General features: G+C 36.7%; 2 protein-coding genes across 5 annotated transcripts; one reads left to right on the top strand and one right to left on the bottom strand.

Moving 5' to 3' along the window:
- Positions 1 to 1,527: 1,527 nt before the first annotated feature.
- On the bottom strand, positions 1,528 to 14,793 carry LOC132313426 (putative zinc transporter At3g08650). 4 transcript variants are annotated; one of them, XM_059812185.1, is made up of 7 exons: positions 14,307 to 14,793; positions 13,799 to 13,900; positions 13,118 to 13,706; positions 10,823 to 11,107; positions 10,282 to 10,410; positions 8,499 to 8,596; positions 1,528 to 2,667 (listed from the first exon to the last, which is right to left on the bottom strand). In XM_059812185.1, exons 3-7 carry the CDS (start codon positions 13,598 to 13,600, stop codon positions 1,854 to 1,856), a joined length of 1,809 nt encoding a protein of 602 aa, XP_059668168.1. In that variant the 5' UTR covers positions 13,601 to 13,706; positions 13,799 to 13,900; positions 14,307 to 14,793; the 3' UTR covers positions 1,528 to 1,853. The 4 variants fall into 4 exon arrangements, with proteins under 4 accessions (XP_059668168.1, XP_059668165.1, XP_059668167.1 ...); XM_059812182.1 differs by having other exon boundaries at positions 13,118 to 13,900; positions 14,307 to 14,394; positions 14,538 to 14,793; XM_059812184.1 differs by having other exon boundaries at positions 13,118 to 13,900; positions 14,307 to 14,388; positions 14,538 to 14,793.
- A 3,829-nt stretch (positions 14,794 to 18,622) lies between these two features.
- LOC132313424 (BTB/POZ domain-containing protein At3g08570) lies at positions 18,623 to 23,155 on the top strand. The gene is made up of 4 exons (XM_059812180.1): positions 18,623 to 18,781; positions 19,880 to 19,946; positions 20,700 to 21,848; positions 22,243 to 23,155. The coding sequence occupies exons 1-4, from the start codon at positions 18,657 to 18,659 to the stop codon at positions 22,765 to 22,767; spliced, it is 1,866 nt and encodes a 621-aa protein (XP_059668163.1). The 5' UTR covers positions 18,623 to 18,656; the 3' UTR covers positions 22,768 to 23,155.
- Position 23,156: the final 1 nt, after the last annotated feature.

Raw genomic sequence — 23,156 nt, 5'->3', positions numbered from 1 at the left:
CCAAATCAAACTAAAGAATTTCACTGAAAACACAACATCGTACAAACTAAACAATCACTGTTTTAATAGAATCCAAAAATCATTTGAATTAACCTAACAAAATTCAAACACTGTTTTAATAGAATCCAAACACCACCTCTCCAACGCTGCTCTCTCTCTCTCCTCCACTACTCCGGCGACTCTAATGGCTACCTCAACTACTTCTCTCTCCATTTCTCTGTTGCTGTAACTAAGGTCTCGACCCATCTCAATTTGTCCATAGTATGGGTGTTGTGACTCTCTCAACCCTCGAAAATGGAGCTCCAGACGTGTTCGAATCAGTGGCCGTCGTCCGTGGCAGCCAATTGAGGACTGGGTTTGGTGCGATTCTCTGCCGGCACCCATTTTCCCTTCACAAAATAAAATCCAAACTTGTTTTTCTCGTTGATTTGTGAAATTTTTTCTAGGGTTTGGGCAAGGGGTGTGTGTTTGGTTCAATCAGAAACCCAAACACCAGCTAAGACACCATACTTTTGACTTCGCCAGAAAAGCAGTCGTCGTTCACTCACCGCCGGGTCCTTATACAGAACCGATTCCACCTCCACGCTGCTCAAATTCTGGCCGCCACTGATGATTACATCCTTCGATCGCTTTTCCATTCAGTGTAGGCCGATGTATGAATTTCCTTCGATCGGTCTTTGATTGGTTGTTGTGGTTGATACCGAAGATAGCCATGGATGGCAATCACGAAGCTTTCAAGTTTGACTTGGGGTTCCTCTAGGTTCAATTGGGTTTGTCATGGGTGCAATTGGGTTTGTTGTGAGTCCGATTGGTTGGTGATAATGGTGGTAGAAGTGGTGGTGGTGGTGATATATATATATTATTTTATATAAGACCAGCCATTGTGGGTTTGTTTGGCAGTGATGGTGGCTGCCGATGGAGTGGTGGTGGCCTCTTTTTTAAATGTATTAATTTAGTATTATGAAAATCCCTAATTAAGGGGTAGTTTGGTCCACACATGGTTTTTTTGGTTATTTCATAACATTATAAGGGTAATATGATCTTTTAAACTTAGTTGATGGGTGCTTTAGTCATTTCAACCAAATTTTATGACAAAAATGATTGAATTTTGTACACAGGGGAGGTCCTTGCAAAAAATAGCAAACTTCAAGGGGATACATTGCAAAAAAATGACAAATCTCAGGTTCAATTGTAATTAGTCCAAACCTCAGGAAAGGTCATTGTATTTTCTCTTGTTTAGTTGTCGTAATACATTTACGAAGGAAAAAAAATTAGAACTTAACAAAAATGATTTATTCATCAATTTTCGATAAGTTATTTTACACTCCACGACACTCCACGACATCAATCTTGACATAGACTTTTGCAAACGCCCAAAAATAAAAGTAGAAGAAAATATTTTACCTGAGAAAAAATATTTTTGCATCGATTTTGATCGAACAGATTATGAAGAACCACGTGGGGTACGGACTAAGATGCAAGCTGCGGCAACACATACCAACCCACAAGAAAATGAAAGAAGATCGATTCAACTTGATAATAATCTTTCAGCACGTGCTGTCTGAATTAAAGCTCTTTGCACCCTGTAGAGGGATGGTAAAGAAACACAAATGTACTGCCGTTGGGGGAAAACAAATGTTATATGCAAACAAAAATAAACCTCTATGGCAAGAGTACAATAAATTTCCAGCATAATTCTTTCCTTCATCCCGATTTCACAAAAAAAAAAAAAATTAAGCGCTTTCTTAGGAGTCCTCTTTCCATCAATTCGTATATGATCTTGGGTGCTTTTGGCATGGCTCTCCCAACTGTATTCACATATCTAACTGCACCATGCATGGTATCTGACATTATCATCTGACAGCCTCTGGTGCAGAGTTGCAATATGGTGTGTGCAAGCAAACCAACTTAGTGCTCATTAGGCAAACACTAGCAAACCCCATGCCCATCATGAGCCCAAAGCTGCTCTTCCGCGTATCCAAACTTACAGCTCTCCTAACTATGGCCCAAAAACATGGCAATAGCCCGCCACATGCAAACACCATCAGGTGGTCAAGACCACTATAATCAATTCCACCGAGTATAGCTGCAATTGCAGATGATGGGCCCACAAATCCAATCAGCACAGAGGCTGCAAGGGACCCATGCCAGCTGTTAGTTGCACCAAAGATGCAGCTAGCCACGGCAGCTCCCCTTGGGATTCCATGCAGAGCGACTGGAACGACCATGTGTTGACCAAAACCATAAGCTTTAGGTGCGGCCACCCCTAATGCAAGCCCCTCAGCCAGAGCATGAAGAGCAACCGCCATACATGACAAGAATGACTGCAGAGTGGGGGTACTCATGGAGAAGCCTGTTACTGCAGATATGGTACTTGCGGAATTCTTCCTGCGACCTGCAAGCCTCAAAGCATTGGAAGTTGAAATATGAACGAATGCAGATCCCATGGCAAGCAGCAACATGAGGGGGAAAAATCCAATCTTTGAGGACACAAGTAGCTGTAGTGGTCGCCAGGCACCAAGGACAAAAGCAATGCCAGAAGCTACACCAGCAAGAAGAGCATGCTGAAGATGGAAAGCAAGAGCAAATGCAACGAGAACAATGCCACCAAATAATGGTCCAAGGCCAAACAGTAATGAAACAAATAAGCCAGAAGCGTCCTCTGAACTGCAATAAAAAGCAATTGTAATAAGTAATGGGGATGGAGGGCAATTACAATTGTGCCACAATCTGTGGATATTCAACCCCAAATTCTGAGTGGTTAGATGTTCTTTAGGTGCAAGTATATTGGTATTAAAATAATAAATCCAGTCCAAAGCTGAGTAGAGCATCTTGAGAATAATCACTATTACAAGGCTTGACACATTCCATAACACAGAAAGCTAATCCTCTGGTCTGAGGCGCAATTCATCTTCGTGGGAAAACTTTATGTTGGAAAGTCACAGTTTTTCTATTTATAGGAAAACCAGGACAGCTGTAAATTAGTGGGAAAATCTTCGACTTTTTAATTAGTTGGAAACTAATCCTCATTTAGCTAGTATTCTGATTTAGTTAGGAAAATCCCATATTTTATGGGATTCAAACTTTATTCTTTTTCTGATTGTACAGATTGTATTTGGCTATATATGGCCAACTCTCCGTGATGTATTTAATTCATTCCCAAGAATAATAATTTCAATTCTCGCTTACATGGTATTAGAGCTTTAGGCTCTCTTCCAGTCTTCCTGGGAATCAATCTTTTTGTAAAAGGGCGAACCAATGATGTCAGATTCTTCTGGAACAACTGGTCAATCCGAGGAGACGACTACCCATCAGGCCACGGGTGAGTTGCAGAACATTCAAGCCGCATATCGATTAAATGGTAAGAACTATCTAAAATGGTCCCGATTTGTTCGAACTTTTCTCAAAGGAAAAGGGAAACTTAGCCATCTCCTTGTAACTGGACCTGACACCAAAGACCCCAAATTTGCCCGCTTGGACGAGACAGACTCCATGGTTATGTCTTGGCTTTGGAGTGCAATGGTGCCAGAAATAAATGACACTTGCATGTTTCTGACCACAGCCAAAGATATATGGGAGGCAATCCGACAGACGTACTCCAAGGTGAATGATTCGGCGCAAATCTACGAGATCAAGACTAAACTCACAGCCACTAAACAAGGTAATCTCTCGGTCACTGAATATGCCAACTTGTTAAAGAATTTTTGGCAAGAGATGGATTACTATAGATGTATCAAAATGAAAGATGGTGAGGATGCTGCTATTCTTAAGAATTTTATTGAGAAGGATAGAACATATGACTTTCTGGCGGGACTCAATATCGAATCTGATCAAGTAAGAGTGCAGATTTTTGGAAAAGAGGAATTAACGTCTCTGAACGAGACTATTGCAATCGTTCGTGCTGAGGAAAGTTGAAGAGGAGTAATGGTTATTACTCAAACCATTGGAAGGCTCGGCTTTAACTACAACAGACCCGAAGGAACCACCTCCAGAAAAACCATTCGCTGCCAACACCGAAAGCAGACGTCCAGATCCAAGAAATGGGAATAGGACAAATCTTGTATGCAACTATTGCAGGAAGCCAGGACACACTAAGAAGCAGTGTTGGAAGCTTCACGGGAGACCACAAGGCTCTGGCCGAAATGGTGGAGGATCAACGAACTGGCAACGAAAAGGGCAGGCCAATCTGACACAAGCTAATGATGATGGTTCCAGTAATCGAGAAAATTCCAGTGGCAATGAATTCAACAAAGACGATATAGAACGGCTTAGATCCTTGCTGAACTCTCTGGAAAAACCATTGGGTATGTGTTCATTTGCACATTCAAGTATGTTTTCTTCTTCTCATGCCCTTAGTGCCTCAGATCACAATCATTTTGGCTCCTGGATCATTGATTAGGGAGCAACCGACCACATGACACATATGTCCCACATGTTTTCCACATACAGCCCATGTTCTAGTAATAGAAAAATCATAGTGGCTGATGGTTCTTATGCTACTGTAGCAGGTTAAGGAAATATTCACCTAAGTTTTTCATTGATTTTAAAAAATGTCTTACATGTTCCAAAACTTACCACAAACCTTATCTTTGTTCAACATCTCACAGAAGACCTAAACTGCAATCTAATCTTTTTACCTACTACATGTGTTTTTCAGGATCAAGTTTCGGGGAGGACGATTGGGTGTGCTAAGGAAAGCAGTGGCCTCTACTACCTGGATTTGCCGAATAAAACTATGAACAATAAGGTCAATTCATCACAATCTTTGCTATCCGATACCAAGTCATCAATAAAAAACCAAATTTGGCTCTACCATATACAGTATGGGCATCCTTCCTTTAGATTTTTGAGTGTCATGTTTCCCTCCTTGTTTAGGGTTGTTGATATTAGTCAATTTCATTGTGACATCTGTGAGTTTGCTAAACATAAATGTGTTCCATTTCCTGTGAGTAATAAAAGATCTTCATTACCCTTTTATTCGATTCATAGTGATATTGGGGTCCCTCAAGAATCGCAAATATTTCAAGGGCTAGATGGTTTGTCACTTTTATTGACGATTGTACTCGTGTCATGTAGGTTTTTTTTTTATGAAACAAAAATCTGATGTGTGTTCGCTTTTTCCAATCTTTCACGACATGATAAAAAATCAATTTGGGGTTAAAAAAAAAAAAAAAAAAGATCTGACAATGCAAAAGAATATTTTAATCAAGTTTTAGCTCCTTACTTTCAAAAGGAAGGGATTATACATGAATCCTCTTGTATTGATACACCCCAACAAAATGAAGTGGCAGAAAGGAAAAATAGTTATCTCTTATCAACAACCCGAGCACTGCTATTCCAAACAAAAGTTCCAAAATATTTATGGGGGGACACTGTCCTTACATCCACTCACTTGATAAACCGTACTCCATCCCGAATTCTTGACTTTAAAAGTCCCTGGAAAGTGTTATCAATTTTTTTTTCCAGATTTTACCTCTCACAACCAATTGGCTCCTCGGGTATTTGGGTGTGTTGCATTTGTTCATATTCATTCCAAGAGTCGTAGCAAACTTGATCCTCGAGCACTCAAGTATGTCTTCATAGGGTACTCCTCGACGCAAAAAGGATACAAATGTTATCATCCACCGTCACGTAAAACCTTCATTTCTACTGATGTTACCTTTATTGAAAATGAGAATTTCTTTCACCCTTACCTTCCGGGGGGGACTTTTATTAGGGAAGATAAGGATTTTAGTGATCTTGGTTTTCTCATGGACCTTCCTGCTCAAAACAGCCACCCCATAACCTCACCCAATTTGTTACCTACTGAGTCACTTGATCTGCTGCTCGAACAGCCTCAACCTGAAACACCAAAACAACCACATGATCCCGAGACTCCAAGACAACCTGAAAATTTGATGGAACCTGTTGTCACTACACCATTGCGGCAATATTCAAGGAAAAGAGGTCCCGCTGCTAAACTAAAGCAAGCCCAAGTGTCCAAGCCAATTCTCGGGAATGAGGTAAATACAGAGGTTTGTATAACAAATGTCCCAGTTCTTCTTGCTCTTGATTTATCCTCTAAAGTAATTGAAAAAAAATGACCTGCACCTACCCATTGCAGTAAGGAAAGGCACTCGAAATTGCACACAACACCCTTTGTCTCATTTTGTATCATTTGAAAAATTGTCATCTTCACATAGAAGTTTTCTCACCCACCTAAACTCTATAACCATACCACAAACACTGTCTGAGGCTCTAGAGAAGGAAGAATGGAAACAGGCTATGAAAGTGGAAATGGATGCACTTAAGAAGAACAAGACTTGAGAGTTAGTAGAATTACCCAGCGGAAAGATGCCAGTTGGATGCAAGTGGGTGTTCTCAGTGAAGTATAAGGCAGATGGATCGCTGGAACGGTATAAGGCCAGATTAGTTGCGAAAGGTTATACACAGACCTATGGAGTTGATTATCAGGAAACATTCGCACCAGTGGCTAAGATTAATACAGTGAGGATATTGTTGTCTTTAGCAGCCAACCTGGATTGGAGCTTACATCAATTCGACGTAAAAAATGCTTTCTTACATAGTTACATGGGGATCTTGAAGAAGAAATTTATATGGAGAGGCCCCCAGGGTTTGGTGTTGATACTAGAGGGGAGAAAGTATGTAAGCTCAAGAAAGCATTGTATGGATTAAAGCAGTCACCAAGAGCATGGTTTGGGAGATTTGCAAAAGCAATGCGAGGAATGGGCTACAAACAAAGTCAAGGTGATCACACGCTATTCGTAAAGCACTCGGACTCAGGGGGAGTAACCGCCTTGTTGGTATATGTGGATGATATCATCTTCACTGGAAACGACATAAGAGAAAAGGAAGCACTTAAGAGACGCCTTGCAGAGGAATTTGAAATAAAGGATTTGGGAGGCCTAAAATATTTCTTGGGCATAGAGGTTGCTCGGTCAAGGGGAGGACTATTCATCTCACAACAAAAGTACGTGCTAGACCTTCTCAAGGAAACTGGAAAAACAGGGTGCAAACTAGCCGAAACGCCAATAGAAGCCAATCATAAGTTAGGTGAGGGTACAAAGGAAGAATCAGTGGATAAAGGAATGTATCAATGCCTGGTGGGGAGACTGATTTATTTGTCCCATACTAGGCCTGACGTATCATATGCAGTTAGCGTGGTAAGCCAGTTTATGCACAATCCTAAGGAAATACATCTTCAAGCTGTATACCGGATACTACAATACTTAAAAGCTAGTCCAGGCAAGGGAATTTTAATCAAGAAAGGGACGAGCTTGAACTTAGAGGTATATACAGATGCGGATTTTGCTAGATCAGTTGTTGATAGAAGATCGACATCAGGTTATTGCACGTTTCTGGGAGGAAATATAGTGACATGGACGAGTAAAAAACAACCAGTGGTGGCCATGTCGAGTGCAGAAGTGGAGTTTCGAGCAATAGCACTAGGAATTTGTGAACTTTTATGGCTCAAGATAATTCTGGAGGATCTCAGAATCACGTGGGAAGGACCAATGAAGCTATATTGTGACAATAAGTCAGCTATCAACATTGCTCACAATCCAGTACAACACGATCGAACAAAACATGTGGAAGTGGATCGGCACTTTATAAATGAAAAACTTGATAGTGGTCTAATTTGTACTCCATATATCTCAACAGCAGGTCAACTCGCAGATGTTCTAACGAAAGGACTGCCCGGACATGCATTTCAGAAACTCATTAGCAAGCTTGGAATGGAGAACAATTATTCACCAGCTTGAAGGGGAGTGTTGGAAAGTCACAGTTTTTCTATTTATAGGAAAACCGGGACAGCAGTAAATTAGTGGGAAAATCTTTGACTTTGTAATTAGTTGGAAACTAATCCTCATTTAGCTAGTATCCTGATTTAGTTAGGAAAATCCCATATTTTATGGGATTCAAACTTTATTCTTTTTCTGATTGTACAGATTGTATTTGGCTATATATGGCCAACTCTCCGTGATGTATTTTATTCATTCCCAAGAATAATAATTTCAGTTCTCACTTGCACTTTATTCTAATATAATTAAAAAAGCTGAACTCAATAATTGTGTTTCAAGGCCTTAGGCACACACCTTAAAGTCACACTTTTGAGGAATAAAGTACGCCGGATATGGAATTTCTTGGATTACCCCTAGAGGTCCTTGACCTAAAGTTTGAGGCAAGCCTCGTACGCCTTACAAAACGATGGTCTTTTAACTTGTACATATATGACACCCCATCCTCAACACATGTATCACGTATCACAGGAAAGGTAATCATGTAACAAAAGGTAAGTTATGCATGCCAAATGAATGGTGGAAATGTGCCAGTGATAATTTTGTAGAACAATAAGGAATACACACTTGAGAATGTATCACATAACGTCATTAGCCATATGGACACCTTGAGGCAAAAATAAGATGGCAAAAATACACATTAAGAGACGAGTTCTTTGTCGCACTTAGAAGGTCAACAATTTGGCATTAAAAACTTACTTGTAGTTATGGCTGAAATTTTGGAACACAACACTCAGAGCTTCCATAAATGCAACAGAAAGTGTAGCTGCAGATGCAACATGAGATGGAGAGGCTTCCTACAAACCAGAAAAATAATCCAGAAGAAACTAGTAAAAGGTTTGGACAGGATGAAGTTGAAATGATCACAAATAGTATGACAAACTAGAAAAACCATACGGGGTATGCGGATTTTTTTTTTTTTTTTTTTTTTTTTAACTACAAAATCTATGTTTTATTTTTGTTGGTGCAATGGGGAGGGAGAGGAATTTCAGTTCAGGGAAACTTGCATCTCTCAAGAAGTGAAACATTTCGTAGAAGTCTGATAAAATATGAACATAAACAGTCCATATTTCTATAGAATAAATTAAATTGTTGTCAGGATATAAAGAAAGACTGCAACAAACTAGGAAACTAGTACCACAACAAAAAATTAAAAAAACAAAAAAACAAAAAACAAAAAGAGGATATAATAAAAGAAAAATCACCATGACTAACCGCTAAAGGAGCAAAACAGTAGGCATATAGAATGAGCATTGCGACTTATAAGCCAGTCAGTTTATCCATTTCAACTGGAGAACGAAAATGGAATACGTAGCAGTAGAATAAGTTGTGCATGCACATGACTCGAAAGTCAAACTTCCTTGCCATAAACAATGTAGTGCGCAAAAGAACTCTGAACTCAAAGTTCTTTGCATACTGTAAATTATGCATGACAGAAATTGAAGGATAAGGGTTTTGCACTAGTAATGAATCTGATAGGTAAGGTATATCAAATGAAGAAAAAAAATTCATTTTAAAAAGATAAAATGGGACAAAGTTAAATTAGCAATCCTGAAGATATTCCCCTATTGGCTTATTCTATCCTAAGTTCCCCATCTTAAGCTATCCTAAAACAGTACATTTTTTTTTGGTTTTTCTCTCAATGTTCCACATGAATTCCTTCAATATATATATATATATATATATATATATATATATATATATATATATATATTCCATTTTCTTTTCCTTTGTTTCCTTCAGTTTTTCAGACAAAATCTTTCAGTTCTTAATGTACACATCTATTGACACTACAATTCGATGCTTTGTTGTGCAACCAGGATTTCTCTTGGTTTACTTTGTATAATACTAAACTGTGGTTTGTTAGCTCTGAAGGAAAAAAAAAAATCTAGACATTGTCTGGCACATTTTAGAGGTTATAATATGTTTCTCTCTATTTAAAGCATGTGCTACAAGATCATCCATCACTGAAAATTCAAAACATCATATCTCATGCCTCATTCCTTTCTTGAAATGTACATCCCCATGTAAACTGGGGGATACATATGCATTTCCTGAAAGATATGTTACCATTAACAAATATTAACAATAAAAGTTCAAGCTTTGTTAACTAATGTTTACTACATGGGAAAAAAGAAGTGTATAACACAACGGGAGAGCATTAGAGCGGAAGATTGTTAAAGAATGTAAACATATCATACACTGAACAATGGGCAAAAATGAAGGAATAGTATACGACTATACGGCCAACTTTTTCTTTTTTTTAAAAGGAATATACTGCCAACTTTTGATTTAAGAACTAAGTTTTTTTTTTATATTTTTTCACCTTTTGCTAGGTTTAAAGGAAGTTTACTAAAATATTACTAAATTGGTAATATTTTTGTGTGTGTGTGTGTGTTGGGGGGGGGGGGGGGGGGGGGGGGGGGGGGGGGGGGTTGGTTGAAGGGTGGGATCAACCACAAAACTCATTGAGTCATGTTACCTTGAATCCGTCTGGGAGGACCTCTGCAATGACCATCCAGATCATACACCCAGCTGCAAAGCCCGTACAAAATGGCAGGAACTTGTTAAATGCATCTGCACATATGAATGAAGGAACTGCTACAATAGGCTGCAGCAAAAAAAGATGAGGGAGAAATAAGCAGAGGAATCAAATAAGAAGAAGAAGAAGAAAGAAAAGAAAATAAGTGAAAAAATAGCCACTCCATATAAAATTGAAGGGTTTGTTTTCTTCTTAAGTTTTTTCTCATTATGCATCAACAAAATATAGAAGTTTGGACTGCAAAACAATATATGGTTTTGAATAATGTGACATTGAAGTTAAAAACTTTGTACAGATCCAGAAAGCTTTCAGAATGTTAACGAGGTCTGGTTCTAATACATGCTCACCGGAATTTGAGGTATCAAATATCTATTGCCAACTACTGGGTTCTATGACATCAATTTGATCTCTACAATCATTTGTCCATCCTTTGATCAAAAATACCACAACCCTACTCTAACCAAAAAGCATAACATATTACCTGGGGCAATGACGTAATTACACTCCATAACATTGCATTCTGTGGAGAAACCCCCCTTGATGCAAGAACCATACTCACAGCTAAGCCCTCTGGAATGTTGTGCACAGCAATAGCCAAAGTTACCAAAAGGCCCTGAGATAAACCTTTTGAACCAGCAAAAGATACTCCAACACCAGAGCCCTCTCCAAAGGAATGAAGAGTCATGATGCCAACAACAAGAATAACTTTTGTTGCATCTGCTCCTTTAATGTCCAACATACTTACTTCGCCAAATTGCTCCAGAACCTGAAAATAATAAAAAAAGTAAAAGGAGGAATGTAAGACAGTAGTATGCCACCATGCACACTGAACTAAAATCAACAAGATAAACCAAATCACAGTTGGCCTATAAGCTGGATCACTTTGTGCAAAAGACCAGCACCAAAATTTTACCGACAGGAATTGACCGTATGTACAAGATGCCTAAAGAGGTAAAATAGATTGACAAGTTGTAAGAATCTCTTCACTTTCTTAAACCACTTCCAGTTGCTTAAACAGATACCTCTCCAATAACAGTCCCACAATATCTCTACGCACGAGTTAAAATTTTTGACTCTCTCACCTAGAGATGAGTTTGTTTACATGAGGGCATTCCCACTTTATAAGAAACCACATAAACCAGTATAAACAGATATCATTCCAATAGCAGTCCCACAATATTCCCCCATGCACAAGTTCAAGCTTGTGACCCTCTCAGCTAGAGATGAAAACACATACATGATGACATTCCCAGTTGTCACTCTTTATGCACGAGTTTGTTTCTTTGTGCCAACCAGAGGCATAGGTGTAGTTATTTTAAACCACAACTTACCTGCTAATATAGTCTACCTTAGTCCAACATATAAGAAGGTGTACATACCCATATTCTACTATTACTTCTCGATACGTACACCACACAATAATTCCTCATTGTAGCATGGAGGTTGAACATGTAACTTGATGTAATTCAAAAACCTTTGACGCTACTGTATGATTTCATTTGCTTACTACGCTATTTAATTTCTCCCAGATTACAACTGGGATTTCGCTACATGCTGTTCTTGAACATTGAACCACGTAGAGGGCCAACTAGTACATGAAATTCTGAACAATGTAAGAACTCTTTATTCCCGATTCGTTCACAATAATAAAGTTTTCAAAGTAAAGATGTATCATCACCAAAAGCTTTATTTTGAATACTCATTTTTTTTAAGACAGATTCACACATTATTAAGTTTTTAATATTCTGTATATAATTCAATTTACATAAAACATATCTATATTGGACAAAGGGGTGACATGTTATTGGCTTGACACGAATCCGTCTGCTACAATAAAACAGCATTGATATAGAAAAGCAAAACAATACTCATCGATGTTTGATCAGCAACTTTGAGTAACAATCAAGGGCTAGAAAGCACAAGTGCACAACCATGAACTTAATGTGATATAATCTGCATAAAGTAATAATCATGAAGTGCCTGAATATGCTTATGATTCAATGGAAAATTAGCACAAAGCAACCTTCATATGACTTACACATCACAAGGCTCTCTCTCATAGGAAAGTCAAAAATTGGTAACCAATATATTTGACAGTCAATAAGTGGAGAATAAAATGTGTTTGACAAAATTAATAAATAGAAAAAGTTAGGAACTTCCAATGTATTTGACATACAATTAACACACGATATTCATTCTTTATACTAAAGAGGTAAACTATAGAATTGAATATCTAAATCTAAACAGAAACACTCATTTTCTAGCCTGACTATAGAAATGAATATTTAAATCTAAATGGAAACACTCATTTTCTAGCCTTCCTTGCCATGTTAGACCTCTCAAATGCAGGTTTATTACATATATGTCAATAAAACCATTGATATAGAGCAATTCAGGTTTTTGAATAAGACCGTGGCAGACACCAACTAACTATGCTTACACAATTGTTATTTAAAATTGCATCACATATTAGGAACAGTCATATAATAGGAACAATAGTTATAATTCAAAGGAATGTTAATCTGAAACTACTTAAATTAAAGATGCGAAAAGTATACACTGATGACGAGGAAACAAAAGGACAGCGACAACAAAGAAAATTGTAACAATAAGAAAGATGATTAGTGGAAAAATAATGAAGACAATTACATGGCAATACAGGAACAAAGTATTACCAATAGAAGCAAAAACATACATGTCTCCACAATAAAAAAAGCAGCTGCATTATATTAAAGCAAAAAAGGACACATTGAGCATACAAGACCAGAGTCATTACCTTCTTACAAAGCCAAATGAAAATGCCACCTGTCAAAATTCCAATCACAACCCAGTTGCCACTACCATGGTCTTGTCCTTCCTGTATGAGGTCAAAGCTTGCAGCCAACATCACACCAGCAGCCATACCGTTGCATATTCCGGCCCACTGGGGATCAAGCTCCAGAAAGAAGAATGGGACCGCACCTAAACCAGTAGCAGCAGCCATTGCCAGTGTGCACAATGCAACTGTGGATACTGAAACTCTGCTATTCATTCCTTTCCTTTCACCCTGTCCATCCGTAGTACTATCAGAACTAAAGGACTTCTCCGAACCCGTGCCATCTATAACACTATTTCCTGTATTCCTCAATGTTGGAGCTCTTAATCTTTCTGAGCTTTCCTTCTCCAATTCTGCTATAACATATCCATTCAATAGTACAAGAAATAGCAAAAATAGCAGGACCTGTTTGACTTTCGATCCCATTCTCGTTTTTATGTACATCACAAAATAACCATTATTTCAATATATGCAATATCAGGTCGAAATAGCCAAAACCATAGATCGCTCAAAAGCACACCAACTCAATCTCATCCAAACCCACTTCACCCTGATCACCAGGAGCACAAACTTTATCAAACAAAACTATTAAGGAAAACTAATAGTTTTTGAATTTCAAAACTATTCAGATAACCATCATACTAGTAACTTGTTGAATTTCAAATCCACTTGAATTCCAGTTAATAGCAGCTAAACACCAGGAACTACCAGCTACTGTCAAAAACGTGCTTGGATCAACTTCCGCTGCAAGCCAAATATGAATTCCCATAAGCAAACAATCTCACCACAAAAAAGTTTAAACTAATATTGATATCAAATCACGCGCAGATGAAAACATCAATAATTCATTGATGCTAATCAAAACTTATTCAATTTTCAATGGTCAACTCCCCATCAAATAAAAGCCGAATTCTAGAAATGCCATAATTCCATCAACAACGATCAATGTGACCAACAAAACCACACACCCACCCCAAACAAAAATTGATTTCACAAAGACCTAAAAAATTCCATCATTGCGTAGAGAAGAAAAAAAAATCAACAATAAAACCACAACGTATTTGTATACGCATAATTGGAGACATTAAGCATGAATTGAATTGATCTTGATGAGTTAAAGCCAAATTGAAATCAGATAAACCCAACTCACCGATGCTTCGCCAAGCCCTCCTCAACGAAAAAAGAAGCGAAGTTTTTAACGGACAACCACCCTAGATTCGAGAGAATAAACCCTAAAACTGGGATTGGATTATATGACAGAAAGACGTGCAGTAATAGTAAAATAATCGCTCGTTCAACGAAAAGGGTTAAAAGAGAAGGGAAGCATTTAATAATATATTAATGGACACCGTTGTTTTCAGAATAAAGAAAACCGCTTTACCTGAAACAGAGGGCAACGAGTTATTGCACTAATCTGGCCGGAAAACCGGTTTTCAACAGGTATAGACCGGTTTTCCGACAGAGAGAGATTTGAATTGAAGTAAAACAATTGGGTGACTTTGGATTTGAGAAAGACGCCTAACAAAGAAGTATTGAGTCTATTGACTTTGGTTTACAGCTCATAATACGACAGTGTCCTCGTACGAGCGTCCAACGATAACGGAGCTTGCGCGTGACCATCAACAATTGATAGTCGCAGATATAGCATTTTTGTTATTTGTTGGTTCTATTAAAAAAAAAAAATTATCAATTAAAATATAATTAGAAAAATGTCAAAACTTACCTTTAATTTGGCCAAGAGAATTTTTTTTATAAACGCAGTCGAAACGGACCGACCTAATATGTTTTTACCACTCCTCCGAGTAGTAAAAAATTAAACCTGATGTGTTACAAATCAATGAAGCCCACGCAGGACCAATAACAATTAAGGAGGAGGCCCTTGGAAGTGGGATAGGATTCATTTTGTAACACCCATTGCTATGGGCCCCTCTCTTGGGCTTGTTCTCTTTTCATCAATACATAAATTTGGTCAATTGAAGTACCCAACGTGAAAAGGCAATTGCCTTGAATGTTTCCTAAATTTTTCAAAATGTTATGTTTTTTCAAAGAATTGGAAACAACTTTCTACTCAAAACTTTTCTTGCAATCAATGGTAAAAATCCGGGCATTTTTAAAACCCGACAAAGTTTCAATTTCAAGATAATAATTTTATACAATCCAACGTAGCATCGTAAATTATAAATTTGAATTGCTAAACCTTCTGTTTCCAATCACCATTTCAACACCAATTCCAGTACTGAACAGTGGAAAAAGAGGCGCGCCCTTTACTTTCTAATAGTACCAACATTCAGTAGACCACTTGCGGCAGCTTCAACTTATTTTGTTCGGCAAATTCTTGAAACGATGTAAGAAATAAGTCATTTTGTATCTTATCCTTATTTTTACGACCCTTCTTGACAGCTTTTTGCCTAATAGGTTGTGAAATGTCACGTGAACCTTCGTCAATGGCCGGTGAGTCGTCATCGCCAAGGTTTACCAAACCCGGTGTTGATATTACAGGAGTTGACTGAGTCGATGAACTACTTGGCAATAAAGCGAATAATGCTGATCTCATGAGACATATGATGAAACATTTGTGGAATCAATTTGGTGATGAAAATATTTAAATTTGGTATAATCGAATAAAATGTAATTTTTATATTATTATACGAATTAATTAAATCATTACGTGATGAAGATATTTTAATTTATTACTCGAATAAAATGTTATTTTTTATATTATTATGCAAATTAATTAAATTATTATGTAATAAATAAATAAATTAAATTGATAAGTGTACAAACTTTTTTTAAAAAAAAATTTAATTAAATTCTTATGCAAATTAAATGACTCTTTTTATTTATTTAGGAAAAATGATTCTTTTTTAATTAACTAAATTATGACTATTTTTACATTAATTAATTAATACGATACACATACAATAATTATTTTACACAATATCACTCTTCCATTGGACGCTAAACCATTGCTTATCTGTGGAGTGTGAAGTGTGTGATATGACATGGGGCACACTTGTGTGTAATGTGCATTGTAAAGACTTCATTGGACGCTAAACCATTCCTTATTAGGGTATCAAACATGTGCAGAAAACAAGTAACTATTCCATGTAAGAGTCTTGTAGTATAGGCTGTTTTTCAATTTTGCTGAAACTATTACATGTAACTGTCTTACGATAATTGTCATACCTTGTCACCGCCTACTAGGGTTTCAAAATTATGTACGAAGAAATATATATATATATGTGTGTGTGTGTGTGTAGAAACAAACCTCTGAACCCTTGAATGAAACTTCTCCACAGGCTAAAGGTTTCTCTCAAAATGTTGAGGGATCTCCCCCCGCCTGAACTAATATTTCAGAAAAAAGTTCATAAACTAGGAAGAGAATTTGGATTTTAATATACACTAAATGTTTTAGGGTTAACGGGTTTTTACGTTAGAGAAATAAGAGAGGCAAAGAGAGAAGAAGAAGGGTCAAGAAAGAAGAGGCCGGATCAAGAAAAGAAGAAATTGGATTTCAAAGAGACATCGGAAACTATTTGGGTATCAAAAACGTGTAGAAAACAAATAACTATTACACGTAATAGCAGTGTGAATTGTGTAACATGACATGGGACACACTTGCGTGTAATATGCATAGCAAAAACTTTCATTCAACGCAGTATCAACTATTGTACACTATTGCCTTACGCTGGGTTGCTCTAAGTGAATGGTGAGCATGAAATTGTACTTCAAAGCAAGCATTAATTTCCAATGATGGGTCATTCTAACCACATTTCATATATACATGGTTTTATTTTTTAATCAGATAATAACACCACCAAGTATCACACTATCAAATGTAACTTGAATTCTATTGACCTTTTATGGGGAAAAGATATGAAAAAATGTGAATTGAATATCAAAGTATGGGGCAGCCTGAAAATACTCTTTGAGACCTTGACTTGTCCTTGAAGATAATAAAAGGTTTACTTAGGATCTTGATGCTGCGTGACAATCTTTAGCGCTGAACTGTTTAGGTCAATAATACTGTGACGCGTCTTTTCAAAACAAATATCTATATTATACATCTTGTGCGTTTTTCTATCTTAAAAGAATTCAAATTCCGCATAGAGAATACTGTGCAATTATTTTATATGTTGTTTAGCATTACTTTTGTCATTATGGTAGGATAAAAATAAAAGTGGAGCATTTATGAACTTTGCTTATTATGAGTTCTATAGATTTTTGAGGATGTTTCCAACCGATTTGTTAAACTCTAAGAGTATATTATGTGTTTTTTTGATCCAAATATGTATGTATATACTATCTTTCTTCCTTATTAATTGTTCATCTTTGATTTTTTAACTTTTTAAGAGGACATACAATTAATGCATTGTATTATATTAAAATTATCAAATTGTCCTTTTAATTTAAATATATATAGTTATAAAATTTGAAATTTAAAAAAAAAAAAAGGACAATGATGAAAATATAAAAAAAAGATGCTTTAATTTTTTAAGGAAGAAAACTAATTTGAGACATGTAAAAAGAAAAAAATAGACTACTAATAAAGGATGAAGGGAATATATATTTAGTAAGGTTTCTTGATTCAAATATTTTATATATATATATTTAGTAAGGTTTCTTGATTCAAATATTTTATATTTTAAACTGGTAGTTCTCAAAACACACAGAGAGAAGAAGAGACTAGGTGTGAGAATACTGAGTAATTTTTAATTAAAATAATTATTAAGGTTATTTTTGCTATTTAATTATTTAGCCAACATATTAAAACGTCAAAGATTTTATTGGAGGCAAGAATATTAATTCCCTACGATTTTTTTATTTTTTATTTTATGTTTGTTCACGGACTCACACATACAGACATTATTGCATTGTGCATGAAAAAAATGGCGACCAACCCCTCCAATAATTGCTTCTTTATTGAGTTCCGTGTCACTGTCACTTCTATATAATTCTTTTTTTTTTTTTCGGAAAGTACTTCTATATAATTCCAATCCACACTCTTATATACACTCGCTTTGCCACTGCTTTAATAGCCCATGTCTTTCAACGCATTTACGAAATTGCCCCCTGCCTCCACATTATACTACATACATACGTAATAAGATGCATAAAGTAGTCTCTCTCTCCATAATAACGTACACTTGTAATGTCTGGACCAGAAATTTAAAATTTGGAATAATATATATAATCAGAATGGCGTGAGTATTCATAATCATTCCGAGAGTGACATATAATATGATTTAAAAACATTATCTTTGTATTCCTTCGAGAACAGAACAGAACAGTATAATACTATACTATAATACAATACAGACACAATAATACAATACAAAGGAATGAAAAGCAAAAGGAAGGTCTGCTTCAGAAAAAGTAAAAGGTGGGAGTTTGTTTTTATTTGTTTTGTTGTAAATCGATAAAAAGCACAAGGCTATTAACGTAAGACCAAGATTCATATTATATCATTTCATTCTACTATTCCCATTTCTAGTCTCAGATGCTGTTGAAGCGTCAATGTGAAAGTGAGAGACTGAGATCGAATAATATGCTTTCCGATAATTCTCTCTCTTCTTCCAATCGTTCTCCTTCTACTCCCAACTTCTCCAACTCCTTCGCTAACCGGTACTCTTCACTAATCATCTCTTTCTCTCTCTATATCTATATACACAAACATGTAGTATGTACTCATATTGGTTTAGTTTTTGAACTTCAAATGTTGTTTTGTGAGTTTATGTTGAGAGATTTAGTTAGCTTTTTTTTATGCCTTATAATGCTTGTTCTGTATCTTTTAATTGTCTGATCCTTCTTAGTTGCATATGTTATTGTGATTGCTGAACTAAACTGGATATGTTATTTTGTCTTCTAATTCTGAACTAAGTATTCCCCCCACACCCCCTTTTTTTATTTTTTATTTTTTTATTTAGTTTTCTATGATTTTTATATAATTGGGTTTCCATCAGTGTTATTAATCTTCACATTCTGTTTAGAACTTAAGTTTTTGATTATTTATTTTTGATTATTTTAATTTGCTGCATTTATATATATATATATATATATATATATATATATATATCATTTCCTTTTGTAATGATACTTTTACTTAATTATAAGAGGTGCAATCCATTCCAGAAAATTAGTCCACCATTTTGACCGGTTACTTAATTTACCTCAATCTAATTAATATTTAATTAATCAGTGGATTAAAAAACTATGTTGTTATTTTAAACTGTGTGTTTGAGGTTATTTTAGAATCCATCTCCTAATTTATGTACACATCATTCGTTTTGTGAATGAAATCTACGAGTCACCTTCTGAAGGGAGGGTGGATTATGATCTTCAATGCACATTTTGTTTTTTCAGGTTATGGATTCAAGCTTGATTCTGATGATACCATTTGTTGTTGTGGTTTCTTTTCTACCTTGGCAGCTCAAAACTTGTTCAAAATTTGTATTGAGTCCTAATGGCAAAGTCTTAACAAGTTTCGGTTCATATAATTCGTTAAATCTTGGTTTTACTACAACTGTTAGAGTTGTGACACTAAATTTCTTACCATAGTTTTCAAGTGATCTGGTGTGATTTCTGATCCATTTAGGCATTGCAAATGCATCTACAAAATCTATGATTAAATCTTGAATTATATGTGATAGCCTCTTTGTACATTGTGTAGTTCAATATTAATTGTTCAAATCGCAACATGGATGACATGTTCTATTTACGCAGCATCTTTTCGGATATTGCTGGGGACATTACTATTGTTGTTGATGGAGAGCCGTTTCTACTGCACAAGGTAAATTTTTTTGTCTGAATGTTCTACAATTTTGTTTCAGTTTAAAGGTCTCTGCACTATGTTACCCCTTGATGTGATAACATTTGGAAGCATATAGATATGCACACGTCCCATTGGGGCTTGAACCCTCAACCTCCCCTTTTGGAGGGGTGAAGGACATACCACTCATTCAAGGCTTTGGTGGTAATTCATGCTTGCTTTGAAGTCCAATAACATGCTAATTTTAATTTTTGTGAATATCAGAGTAACTATAAAAAATAATAATAATAATAGTGTATAGATTGTGCAAATATGGAATGCAGTGAATGAGAAACAACATCTATTAGTACCCCAAGGGCTGTAATCTAGTGCTATCTTCGCTACCTCTCAAAGTGGAAGGCAAGGGGACAAACGGGTGTGTGTTTCTTGCCAAGGAAAAGAAAACATCTATTATTTGTATGGAGGATCCTAAATTGAAATACTTATGGAACAATAGATTTGCATGTTCCGGAGCTTCAATGTGCCCAATTGCTTGTGTATCAGTGATCCAAAAACGTAATCAGAAATGCACAATTTTGTATTAACAAATTTGTTTCCATAAATATAGTTACATATAATAGTGAACAAATATATATGCAATGGTTTTCTAGTGTCTTTCTTCTGTACATTCTCAGAAAATATATTATTTCTCCATGAGTTTTATTTTAATTTCTACCACTCGACTACTTCAACATTGAGAAAACTGTAATATTTTTTGTTTTTGTTTTACTGAAGTTTCCCCTAGTATCTCGAAGTGGGAAGGTTCGGAGAATGGTGGCAGATGCCAAGGACTCTAATATCTCAAAATTGGAGCTGCTCAACTTTCCAGGTGGACCTCAGACATTTGAAGTTGCAGTGAAATTCTGTTATGGCATGGACTTTGATATCACTACTGCAAATGTTGCACATCTGCGCTGTGCTGCAGCATACTTGGAAATGACTGGTGACTACCGGGAAGAAAACCTCATTGCGCGCACTGAAGCCTTTCTGAAAGAGGTTGTGGTTAGAAGTCTTGACAAATCGCTGGAAGTTCTATCGGCCTGTGAGACGCTACTTCCAATAGCAGAGGTGGTGGGAATACCAAATAGATGTGTAGACGCTATTGCCATTAATGCTTGTAAGGAGCAATTAGTATCTGGTTTGTCTCGTTTGGATTGTAACAGTGGATCTGCAGAACTAAAGGGTGGCTGTATTGACTGGTGGGTTGAAGAGCTGTCGGTCTTAAGGATTGATTTTTATGAAAGAGTTGTCTCTGCAATTGGAAGAACAGGTGTCCGACCAGATAGCATTATTGCATCTTTAATGCATTATGCCCAGGTGTCACTAAAAGGCATTGGAAAACATCAATTTTGGAATCCAGCGAAAACAAATCCCGGCACACTGGACAGTGGCCAGAGGGCTATTGTGGAAACTCTTGTAAGCCTTCTGCCAACAGAGAAGAGCTCGTCTATTCCACTGAGTTTTCTATTTGGAATGCTGAAAATAGCCATTATGTTGGATGCTACCATGGCCTGCAGGCTTGAGCTTGAAAGGAGGATTGCTTTCAGATTCGAAATGGTTTCGCTTGATGATCTGCTTATACCATCTGTCCAGACTGGTGATTCTTTATTTGATGTTGACACTATCCAAAGGATATTGGTGCATTTCCTGCAACGGATTGATGAGGAAGAAAATGAAGACTGTGGGTATGAATCGGAAGGCCTTGGTTCTCCAAGCCATGGCTCTTTGTTGAAAGTTGGACGGCTTATTGATGCATATCTAGCAGAAATCGCTCCTGATCCATATCTGAGTCTCCAAAAATTCATTGCTATGATTGACTTACTGCCTGATTATGCTCGTGTCATTGATGATGGGCTCTACAGAGCAGTTGATATATATCTGAAGGTAATTTCTCAACTTCAGTGATGGAATTTTTTTGTTAAGTTCTACTTGACCATTTAATCCTTTCTCTAAGAAGAATCTATACTCATTTACAGCAACTCCACACATCTTTGTCGTCCACCTGATTTTCATATTTTCCTCGTACTATTTTGGAACCACATATAAATTCAAATAGTATTCCAATTATGTAGAAGTTGAATCCCTTGAGGGAATGTCAACATCTATATGTGGCTAGTGTTGGGGGCGGGGGGTTGGTGTATGCGCCTATTTTTATTTTGGAATATTACATTATCAATTTGCAGAGAAAGCTATAATTCTTCTCTGTTTAGATGATAATCTGATTGCTCTTTGATTATATTTTTGACTTGGGATTTATTATCTTGTTTTTCCTGATTAGGCCCACCCAACTCTAACAGAGCACGAAATTAAGAAGCTCTGCAACTTCATAGACTGTCAAAAGCTCTCTCAAGAAGCCTGCAATCATGCTGCACAGAATGACCGACTTCCAGTCCAGATGACAGTGCGAGTTCTCTATTTTGAGCAGCTCCGGCTGAGGAATGCCCTTTCTGGAAGTTCCGGAGATGGCTTTCTGTCGCAAAAAATCAGCAGTGGCGTCCCTAGTGCAGCTATGTCACCTAGAGATAATTATGCTTCTCTAAGGAGGGAGAATCGAGAACTGAAGCTTGAGATTTCAAGAATGAGAGTAAGACTCAGCGACTTGGAAAAGGAACAGGCATTCATGAAACAAGGGATGATTGAGAAATCAGGCAACGGTAGGACGTTCTTAACTTCAATTTCCAGGGGAATAGGAAGGATTGGAATATTTAGCGGTCCAACAGGTGGGAAACACCATAAATCTGGGAGGAAGTCCAGAGTTAAGGAAGGGAAACCCGGTAGGAGCAGGAGGTTCTCTGTTTCATAGAGTATTGTTTTATCTATGATGTTCGATTTTTACACAAACAAGTAGTATTCTAGTGCAAATGAGTGAATGATTCATGAATTTTTGTAGATGTTAAGATAGGGCAGTTCTGGGGCTCATTTTCAATCATGTAATGCTAATGAAGAAGCAATAGCACCTTCACTATGATACCCAACAGTGTTTGGTCTCAGATCAAACTTACGAGCTTGGCCAGAAGTAAGATTCAATTGTAAAGCCACTAACTGAAATGGATCTAGCAATATAAAGGTCTCCATTTTAGGCATCAGCCGTTGTGAACGGAAGCATTCTTAGGTTTAAGCGTACTTTTAACATGCAAAGGCTTCAGGTATTTTCAGAATTCTTATTTCAATTAACGATTGTTCAAATACAAG

Source organism: Cornus florida, unplaced genomic scaffold (genome assembly GCF_030987335.1).
Source record: "Cornus florida cultivar Cherokee Brave unplaced genomic scaffold, ASM3098733v1 CherokeeBrave_3.0.0_Hap2_Chr06, whole genome shotgun sequence".
Lineage (NCBI taxonomy): Eukaryota > Viridiplantae > Streptophyta > Magnoliopsida > Cornales > Cornaceae > Cornus > Cornus florida.
Note: the sequence above shows the minus strand (reverse complement) of the source record. Positions and strands in the feature narration are given on the sequence as shown.